General features: G+C 39.6%; 1 protein-coding gene across 1 annotated transcript in view; it reads right to left on the minus strand.

Annotated features, from left to right (window-relative positions):
• dap (death associated protein) overlaps positions 1–9,355 on the minus strand; it is a 12,349-nt gene extending 2,994 nt beyond the window's left edge. The window contains exons 1-3 of the mRNA XM_005803329.3: positions 9,145–9,355; positions 7,611–7,707; positions 1,678–1,720 (exon numbers count right to left, since the gene is read on the minus strand). Coding sequence (XP_005803386.1) covers positions 1,678–1,720; positions 7,611–7,707; positions 9,145–9,199 — 195 coding nt within the window. The 5' untranslated portion in view covers positions 9,200–9,355. The remainder of the gene's footprint in view (positions 1–1,677; positions 1,721–7,610; positions 7,708–9,144) is intronic.
• Positions 9,356–10,760: the final 1,405 nt, after the last annotated feature.

The raw sequence follows: 10,760 nt of genomic DNA on the forward strand, positions 1-10,760 counted from the left end.
GCCATGATTGTTAAATCAAAGTAGGGATGTGCTTGTTCACAGAATTTTAATCAGCATTTTAATACAATCATGACAAAAATCCTCATTTCATTTATTTTTTTTCAAGTTTTTTTTTTTTTTTAATCTCTTAAGAGATTTTTAATTCTCCTTCCAAAGTTGTTCTTTAAAACTTATTTTATCACTACTGAAATTTAATTATTATTTTAATCAAATTTCTGCAACTTCTCTCCGAGCCTTTGCTGGAGATATGTTTGGCCTTTCATATGCAAGTGTTGAGTTTGTACTACTAGTGTGGCAGCGCAGTAGTTTAACAGCGCGTGTATGTGTGTGTATTCTTCATTTAGAGGTAAGCCCACCGCTAACAGAGAAAGAAGGAGATTGAATTGACCTCCAACGGTCCTCCTTCTTTCATCTGATTCTCAAAGCTTTCTTTTAAATCTTTTTCCAGCTGATGCACAGATGTAGGTGGAGATGAAACCAATTAAATGCATGAATTAGCTAAGTACAAATCCTTCAACATAAAATCAAGGCTATTATAAGAAACTGTGAAAGAAAGTGGCAGAACAACATTTTATAAACATATCGGAAAAACTCCACACACACACACGCGTGCACACCTAGCGGCTGACTTTTCCAAACACACACACACAGAAGTGTTTCACTTAGCCCTTAAAAGGCTTTCCTGGGGCTTTGTGCACGGCTAGCCAGCAGGTTTGATGGCAGCGATAGGGGCGAATGGGAAGGCTCGAGGAGGATTGAGGGATAAATGGGATGCCTGCCACATTCTGATATCGCCGCAATCTTCCGCAAACAATCCGCCTGGTCTGACAGAGGCACGTGGAAAGGTGGGGAATGGAGCCATCCTGGCTGTCAAGGACACTCCAACACAAAAGGAAATAAAAAAAACAGACAAACCTTTGCAGAAAAACAAAACAATAAAAAAAAAAAACAAAGGCGGCAGACACAGAGATATATGTGGTACGAGGAACACAGTAACGTTCAACATTTACAGAAGAAAAACTTTGTTGCAGAAAAGTAAATTCACGTTTTGGTTGCCCAGCAAGAAGATTAGTGACCCTATCGCATCTTCATGTGATCACACTCTTTCCCCAATATGACTGATAATATCTGTGCTTCCCTTTAAATCCTAGACCTTTTCTCAATACTGATTCTCAAAACCTTTGAGCTTTTCTGGTTAACCTGTACCGCTCCTCTCCCAGAATAAAATCACCAGGTGAATGAAGCCTATTTTAAAATCTACTGGTGGTCAGAGTAGATTTCATTCATTTTATTTTTCTTTGGTTTTTCCTCTTGACAATATTGCATCTTATATTGCACAAACACCAATAAGAACAAGACACTGTCTCCTGGTGAGACAGCTATAATGAGAATATGAGATTCATATTTGATAACATTGATTAAAAATAAGATTCATGACAAGATTCTGAAGGCATTCATCAAAAAAAGAAAGAATTACCATGAATGCAAAATGCACATAGGGGGAGGGCAGTACTGGACTGATTCAAAGCACCATCTTAAAAAAATACAAAATAATAAGAACAGCTAAAGTCTACAAATTGCTTGAATAGTTGGGTTCCATCAATAGAACTGATTTAAACTGAGATGAGGATGGATGGATAGAAGGACAGCCTTCTGTTTTTAACTAAAAAGTCTTACCTTTGTGACCACTCCAGAAACAATCACCGGGACCTTCGGAGGGCTAAAAAGAAAAAAAAACAAATAGTTTCATTAAGAAAAATGGTTTTGGAATGAGTAAATATGAGAAAGTCTGACAGTTACAAGTAAAACTAATCCAAACACAAGCGTGCCCACCGGCTAGATGTAGAAAACCCCATTGTGACGCTGTGCCAAAATACGGACATTCCAAGCTGTCAAAACACCTGCAGTTTTACACACTCTGGCAGCAAAAACACGCACACACACACACACGCACACACTCGCTGTCACACAGCGGATGGACCTGCCAGCAGCTTAAATAGCCCCCATTCATTCTGGCCAAACGCTGGTTTTCACAGGCTGCAGATGGAGAACAGGAGAGGAGAAGCAGCGGGAAAACCAACGCTACCAGAGAAACGGAGAGCTACGAGGAGGAGGGCGATGAAAGACTGAAAGAGGTGGAAGGTGGGGGATAAAAGGCGAACATTCAGGGGAGGAAAGAAGGCACACGAGGTGCAAATGCAGGTCGGAGCAGAAACGGGAGGCAGAAAAGGGGGAAAAGGAAGCTGGCAGTGAGAACAGGGAGCCAAATGCTTTTATAATAACCGACTGTTAGAGAAGATGGAACAGGCTGAAGGAGAGAGGGGAGCGAGTACTCGCTCACACACTGAGGGGAAAAAGGATGGAGGCCGAGAAAAAGATGAGGAGGAGGAAGGCGGAACCTGAAGTGAGTATCGACCTTGGTGTGACAAACGAGTGCAGTCTAATTTTACGGCGGCGGGGGTACAGTTAGCCACCTTCAAACTCCCCTCAAAGACACAAAGTACAGCAGCAAACAAGTTCAACTAAAATGTTTTCTCTTTCGCCTTTCAACAACCTAAAAGATGAAAAGTTGCAACTTCTGGACCTTTGAAAGCATCTGCTGTTTACATGGAGAAATGGACTGAACTTGTTTTTAATCACTCTGAATTTCCTGCACGGCTAAGTGTTTCTCTCACATTGGTCTAACATAGATCTCTGCAATTAATGTCCTGGCATAAGAAAAAAAAAAAAGCCTCCTGCTACTTGTATTAATGAGAATATTTACCTCCTGGCAAAAACTCAATGGCTGCATATGTTGGAATTTCACAAATCTTGCACTGGCTTGGCACTTGTCAAAAATGTGAAGTTGAGTGTCTCTTTATTAGCAATTCAATTAGCTAAAACATGGCATTTAAACAGCACAAATGTCCCCTTGTCCATGCAAAAGACTCCACAAGGCGTCGGTGTGGAAAAAAAAAAAAAAATTCAGAGTCTGAAACATTTCAAGCTAAGGGGAAAACGTCGGGTGCTGTCAGAAAAATAAGTGCATATTTGGCAATTTACTCTATTTGTTTATGCGAATGAACGTGTGAGCTAAACTGCAGGCGGGCAAAAGGAATATGCTCGCAGTACGAATGTGACAGCTGACTGAAAAAATAATACACACACACAGTATGTTAACTCACTAATCAAGCCGTAAGAAGACTATTTTAATTGCAGTATATATCCCAGAAATACTGCATGCAAACTTGAGTGGTAGTGGGTGTTTTAGAACATAAAAACACATTCAATACCTTCCCAAAATCTTCAGATGATCCTCATCACATATTTTTTCATTTACTCTCTGAGCCGATGCAATAAAACAAGAGTTGAGTGAAAGAGAAGACAGGCATTGAAAGTTAGAGACCGACCACAATCTTCTGCGGTTTTGGTTTTATGATCCCAGGAAGACGTGGCAGCATTTCTGAAGAAGCACGAGGCTGCAGGGGGCAGCAGAGAGCCATGCTGCAGCCATTAAGGGAGTTGCACTGTCACAGTCGATGAGGAAGAGTTTACAACAAAAGAGAGAGGGGGGGGGGGGGCAAGGCGGGAAGAAGAAGACAGAGCTACACAAAGCAAATCTAAACCAACAAGACAAAGGGTAAAATGAGCATGAGTTTATTGTTCGGTATTTCTCTCCTTCTCTGCTGTTAGCATTAAAGCCCCAGCTTCAACAACCCCACCCTGCCCCCTCATCTCTCTCTTCTTCAGCAGAGCAGGAAGTTTGTTGCCGTGGGCGAGGTGGTGGTTGCCCTGGAAACAGATGCCTGTTGCTTGTCCTCCTCCCATCTTTTCTTCTTTTTCTCTGTGCAACTTTTTTTTTTTCCACCATGAGCTGTCAGCTAACTGAACATTTTATCATAGCGGCTGCATGCAAGTTCACAAGCAGGGCTGCAACTAACGACTGTTTCAGTAATCGATTAATCTGTTATTCTGGTGATTAATCAATTAATCAGATGAAAATAATTGCACACGCTACAGACTTAATTTAACCACATAAGCCTTTTTTATACAATATCAGAAATACATTAAAAGATGTAAATAAATAATGATTTCTTTTTATAATAAACATTTTATTCCCTAAAATGTAATATCAGAATTCCTTTAGTAAATGTGAACAGGGTGAATCTAAACCTATGTCACTTAAAAAGTTTTGGCTAAAATATATTTACAGACAATGGTGTTTTTATCTTAAATGCAATTTTGTTTCCCCACCAAATGGCAATTTTTTGAGTATGTGTAGTCCAGTTAACGATTAATTGATTGCTAAATTAGTTGACAATTACATTCACAATCGATTAATCACGATTAATCTTTTCAGGCCTATTCAGAAGCACCTGAATAGGCGTTTCCACAAACGGTGGACAGAAAAAAAAAACTGATTAGTTCTTGCATTTCCTCACCAATCGACTGGCAATATTCTACAGGAAAATGAAGACACTTTGCTCGACTGAGCAGCAGATTTACTGCTGGTGTGTTTGAGTGGCAAATTCATCTGACAGCCTCTGAGCAGGATCTCTCTCCTGGGTCTCCTGTGTGCGTTTCTCCCACTCTTCAGCCCATCCCCCCCATTACTTACCTGCCACATTTATATCTACAATATTTTCACGACACTCCCAGTGCCATAATAATAATCCTCCTTCCCACCATAATCCCTCATCCATCCATCCTTCCATCCATCCATCCATCCCTCCCTCCCTCCCTCCCTCCCTCCCTCCCTCCCTCTGTGGCGTGTCTGTCCATGTCGCTTAGATTGGTTACAGCGGGGGTTCCCCTGACTATGACGCTTCGCTGCCTGCTTCTGACGCAGAATTTACAGGGCAGACACCTGCTAGAAGCCCCCCACCGGCCCCCCGCCTCACCTCCTCTCCGATTCTGTGGCTAGATAGTGTGACAAAGGCACACCGCACACGAGTTTCACTGGCTGCGTGGTGTTACTCAACCTATGTTCTGGGAACATGCTGGCAGGTAATTTTCAGGTAAAAAAGATAAACATATCACAGTGAAGCAAATGCTGTGTTTTCTTTTTTTTTTTTTTAAGGCTGAAAAATCAAGAAGAGTTTATCAGGCAAAAAGATGAGTCGAGAGGGGCTTCCTCTGTGATTATGATCTACTACATGTTTAATTTCTTTACACGGCTCCAGGAACGATTTTCTCTTCTGATTCTGTGATGACAACAGCAGTTATATATATTATGAACCCAAAAACTCAATATTCAATCTAAGATGAATTGAACTGAAGGCATTTTCCAGATCTTTACAACGTGTGGCAATAAATGTGGCCATGATATTGGTGGTTTTTAAGTGCGAATAAAGTATCTATCTATGGGATTCTGGAGTGTATTTCCTACCTGATATTGTTTTTAAGCCTGATTCAATCATAAAGTGAGAATGAACACAGAAAGTTTTATTTTTCTCCCCTAAGCAAAATGATTAAGTTCACTAACCACATTACAGTAAGAACACCAACAGTTGCTAACATAAAAATCATAGTCAAACTATTTTTAGCCAAAGATCTCAAATTCAGGGCAAATTTAAAACTGAAAAACAACAACATATGGCAGCCTCACATTTTTCATACACTTGGCATAAGTCCTTGCCCTCTGAACAAGCATCTCAAAATAAGGAAGTATGTATTTATAGGAATGGAAAAGCTGCCACACCCCGATCTGACTAAGGTCCTTCTGACATTTTTACAATGCAACCTCTTCTCTACCACGCTGTTAAAAAAGTGTTCAAGTTTGCTTTTCCTTTCTTTCTCTATCTAGCCACTACTGAAGAGTGGCTAGATAGAGCCACTCTTTTTTTAACAAAGAATTCCAAATTTAATCGGTCGCATAAGAAAATCAATTAAATTCGACGTTTCCTCGAGAAAGTTAATTCGCCTGGAACCAGGTGCCCATCTGCATTATAATCAAAATTCTGAGACTAAAGTATCCTTAAGTTTTTTTTTTCCTCTTCCATGCAGACACACATTTTAGACTGATGTCTATTTGTTGCCACTCGTCCTGCTACAAATAAAACTGGGACAATAGGTAGTTAATGACTGGCAATGACAACACTGGCTGACATGCTTGCTGTAATTTACAGAAAAACACTCAAAGAACAACCAGAGTGGATTAAGAACAGGCAGGTTAGTGGTCGGCAACGCTGCTTCTGTGAAGATCAGCCTCAGAAAATTTCACAACAGTTGGCAATGTTCTTGAACCCTGCTCTCTGCTGTGTAGTGCTTGTCACTTGTCATTTATCACCACTCATTAACGCGCACACACACAAACACGTTGTGCGAACGCAGCACCTGTACCAATATGCACGTAGCTAACGGGACCCCATGAATATTGAATAAGCTCAGAGAGGAGGAGTTTTTGTTGGAGAAGATCAGAAGCAGCACGCAGCAACACCTACCAAACAGAAAGCTGTGACCAGCCAACAGAAGGAAAAAAAAAAAACGTTTTAAGGCAACAAAAGCCGAACTTTGCAGGCACGGAAGCGGAGCGATGATTGTTGCTCCGTAAAGGACTCTGCGTGATGTAAAACACGCAAAACAAGGCCGGTTACGGCAAACAAAAGTCACTGCTGAATAGCTGCTCGTGTTAATGCAGTAATTATGCCGTAATCATGTTGTTTACTAAATTAGAAAGCAAGAGGGCAAAAAAAAAAAAGTTCCAGAGCAAAATGCGTACAGCCCGGCTTATAGAAAAGAGAAAGCTGCTAAATTGCTTAGTAGCAATTATAGGCCCTGTGTTTGATTACCAACCTAGGAATCACCACATTTACGCCTTGCTTGAACATCTACTCAATCTGTTATACATTCACTAGCATCTCATAAGAAGGAAATTGTGAACGTATATACATTACTTCATAGTTGCACTACATAGAGCACTCTGTATGTCCTTGTTTTATTGTTTTCCTTCACATTTCTCTGGACTTTTGTATCATTCCTGTGCGTATTTTCCATTTGGCAAGATAGGAGTCACTTTAAGGACTTCTACCAGGCAAAGCTGAAAACCTTCCTCTATGATAAAAGAAAAAAAGCATAATTTAAGGTGTTTCTTTTTTTTTTAGTTAGAAAAGAACCTCTGACTAAAAAAGGTTATTTTAGTTAAAGGTCCTTTTCTAAGAATTTAAAATGAATTGCTTCTAGTGTTGTGAATATTTAGCTCTTACAGTAGTCAGAGGAAAAAAAATGATCTCAGTCCTTTCCAGTTCCTGTCCTCACTGACGCTGATTACACTCATATTTTTTTTACTTGAACATTCACTTCATCTCCAAAGGTCCTGGGCATAGTGAGCAAACTAAATTGTTTATGTTAATCTTTTTTTTGTGCTGTTATGAGTGTCACTATTTAATTTTAACATTAAACACAGACTACATTTTTCTTAAGCATACATAACTGTTGCTAAATAGATACTGCAACTTTGCTGTACTAACACTTTTTTAACAATGATTAATGTTTCAAGCACCTCTGAATGAGACCAAACCAACCACCTATTTCTTTGGTTTTTGCTGCACAGTCACTAAGAAATTTGTTCTGTGGGTTTATAATGTTCACGTTCTGTCAAAATGTATCTGTAAGAAGCAAAGCTGCCTTGCCTGCTGCTGACGTACTCCTCCTCGTCTTCTTTCGGAAGCGGCTCTGGTGCAGGAGTTGGCTGATGTTTCTGCACTATCCTCATTCCCCCTGCTTTTACTGCAACACACACATGCAAAAATTACCCCGACACTTCACCACCACAAGCAGGACTCTAATACAGAATAACACTAAATGCGTCACAGGTTTATCAAAACTGAAGTCTGACATTTGTCGAAGATTCTGAGTGCAATCCAATGTCCATGAACCACACGCTTTTGCTTTACAAGCCTTTAAAACCACAACTGTGTATTTTTATGCCCTTTACTGGGCTGAAAGCCTACATTTCAAGTCTATCACTTGAACTGTGTCTTGAAAATGAGCAAAATTGTCAAAGTTTTTACTTTAACTAGACAGTAAGTTGTGTTGCTGTTGGTAATTCTTTGACTGCCAGTTGTGTCCCTGTTGCTTACCTACTGATTAGCAGTCACTGGCGTAACTGTGACTGGTAAATGAAAGCAAAATGAACTTCTGTACCTTTTAGTTTCGAGAGTTTCCAATAACATCAACACTGGAAACTTTTTCACTGTGTATTTTCTTTGACATCATGTTGAAGCTTTAATTCAAAAAACCCCAAAAAGTAAAATTTCCAAGGTCAAAGATATGGTTTATGATTTCAAGACCTAATATTAAAAAAAACAACAACATACATTTCACTAGAATTTTATTCTTTTAAAACGCTGTAAGTGTCTTAACTTTATGATCCTGGTATCATGTAAACATTATTTGGGAGCCATCTTTTAGATAAAATAATTTATCATCAAATACAACTTTAGAAAAGTTTACTAACGTATCTGCATTGAAATTTGCAACCTAAGAATTTGGGATAATCTTAAAACTATATGATGGCAAAATTAAAACGACAGAAGACACTATATTTCTGGCAAATGAACAACAACTTGACCTCGCCCTTTAACTTTACTAGGTTTCCTTTTGTAAACACAAACACATTAAAACCTGCATGTTTGCGAATAACAGAGACACTGTGACCCGGATTTTCTTTATGGGGCACGTACTGATCACAGGTCGGGTCCAAGGGCCATTCTTTATCATACTGTGATATCAGCCAGCGCTGCAGCAGCTGCTGTGGCCCACTGCCACACTGCTCTTGTCCACGTATGCTTTATCGTTTTGGGTTTGTTGTTTTTTTCTCCCCTTGAGCCTGCTCCGCAGCCATCCATATCATCTCAGCCCCGCAATTTAAAGATTTGCAACGTCTCGCAGTGATTGCTCATTCTCTGGGTTATCCTGCAAGATCTGAGGCCAATCAGGAAGTAGGGAAATTAGCAAAACAGAGGAATATGGCAGATCATTACAGCACGCAATCTGGATGTGTGAAGAGCGGGGATCTGCCAGCACAACGGATTGCATGAGTAATATCCGGAATCATGTGATTCTTGGTTGAAGGCTCTGCAGAAACGCGGGCCCTCGGGTCTATAGGAAGCATTTAAAAATGGAAAGAAAAAAAAAGCAGCCCAACCAGACAGGGAAGTTTACCTGCAGGGAGATGTCCGCCTTTCGTTTCCACCTTCTCCTTGGGGGGCGACGACATGCCTGCTCTGATGTGCAGTCTGCTGCCGGCAGGAACCGAACCGTCCAAACAAAGCAAATCTCTGCTTTATTCTGCCTCAAAACTGTCCACTACTCTTCAGTCTGTATCGTCAACGTGGCTTTTTCCTGAGCATTGTTTAGAAACGATGCGTGATGACGTCACGTGGAACCGTGCAAAAGCGCGGTGACGTATAGCCGTGCGCGCCTTTATAAAAAACAAACGAAAAAAAAGAAAAACTGAGGCGCCCGTCTGAAAGAAAGACTTTTTTTTTTGCACTTGATAAAAAAACAACTTGCAAAAAAATTATAAAATAAAATAATTAATAATAATAATAATAATAATAATAAAACCTAATAAAGATAGCTACAATGTTTTCAATTGCACCCTCTCTTTAAAAAAAAAATGCATTTATTTAATTATTTACAGAAAATTAGGTGCCATTTAAAAAATCCCAAACGGAACATCCTGAAAATCATTTTTCCGGGCAGAGTAAACTTGGTATTAACAATGCATTTGACAGTTGTGCCTCAACACAAAAGCGTAACTAGTTTCAAATTAAAATGTTAAAAACTAAACAACAAAACAAAGTATTATATCAGATATTTGATTATCTTTTGCAATATTTGATTAGTTTTGGCAAGTTCCATATAGGCTACATGAAATAGCACAACAGAAAACCAAAACCTACATTGCTTCAGATTGACTTTATACTGTACAGCCTCTGCAAAATAGTCATTTTAAGTAATAATAATCCTATTTAGCTTTATTATAATTTTCTACTTCATTACTACCCTACAGCTTTGAAAACGTATTCATACCAGTGGCTTTTTCTTTTGTTACATTCTTACTGGGACTAGCACAAATTATTATGTATGATTACGAAGTGAGAGGAGAAAATGGTTTATTCTTCAAATTTATATAAAAGTAAATTCAGTATAAAATTTATAAGCCAATACTTACATAGTACCACTCTACCAGTCCTTTTAGAACATATCAAAACTATCTTCTCAGATTTAGAGTGTAGTTTTTCTCCTTAATCCCATAATCCCAAACATTAACCAATTTCTGCATGACCTCTAGCGATAACATGGGCCTCATGATTGTTTCTGTGTTTAAAGATCTTTCTCAGCTTATGTGGATGAGCATATGTTAGATTGCCAGTTGTACTGAGTAGTAGCTTAGGATACTGTTTGATAACTTGGCCCTGTTTTAAACTCATTTACAACTATCCCTGCACTTACTATATTGGGGTGATAGCGAGTAGTTCTTCCTGTAAATGGTGGGTGGCCGGTTTGATCCCCCACTCCGTCTGTCTCTGTCAATGTGTCTTTTGGCAAGACACTTCACCCGCCTCTTCTGCTGGTGGGGGTCAGAGTCTTGGCAGTCTCACCTCTGTCAATCTGGGCACCTGTGACTACAATATAATAGCTTACCATTAGTAGTGCATGAATGCGTGTGTGTGTGTGTGGGGGGGGGGGGGTATGTTGAAAAAAAAAAAAAACATTTACCATTTTCTTCCAATTCAGTATAATTCCTACCTTTGTGTTGGTTACGCGCACAC

The sequence above is a fragment of the Xiphophorus maculatus genome, chromosome 21 (assembly GCF_002775205.1).
Source record: "Xiphophorus maculatus strain JP 163 A chromosome 21, X_maculatus-5.0-male, whole genome shotgun sequence".
Taxonomy (NCBI): Eukaryota; Metazoa; Chordata; class Actinopteri; order Cyprinodontiformes; family Poeciliidae; genus Xiphophorus; species Xiphophorus maculatus.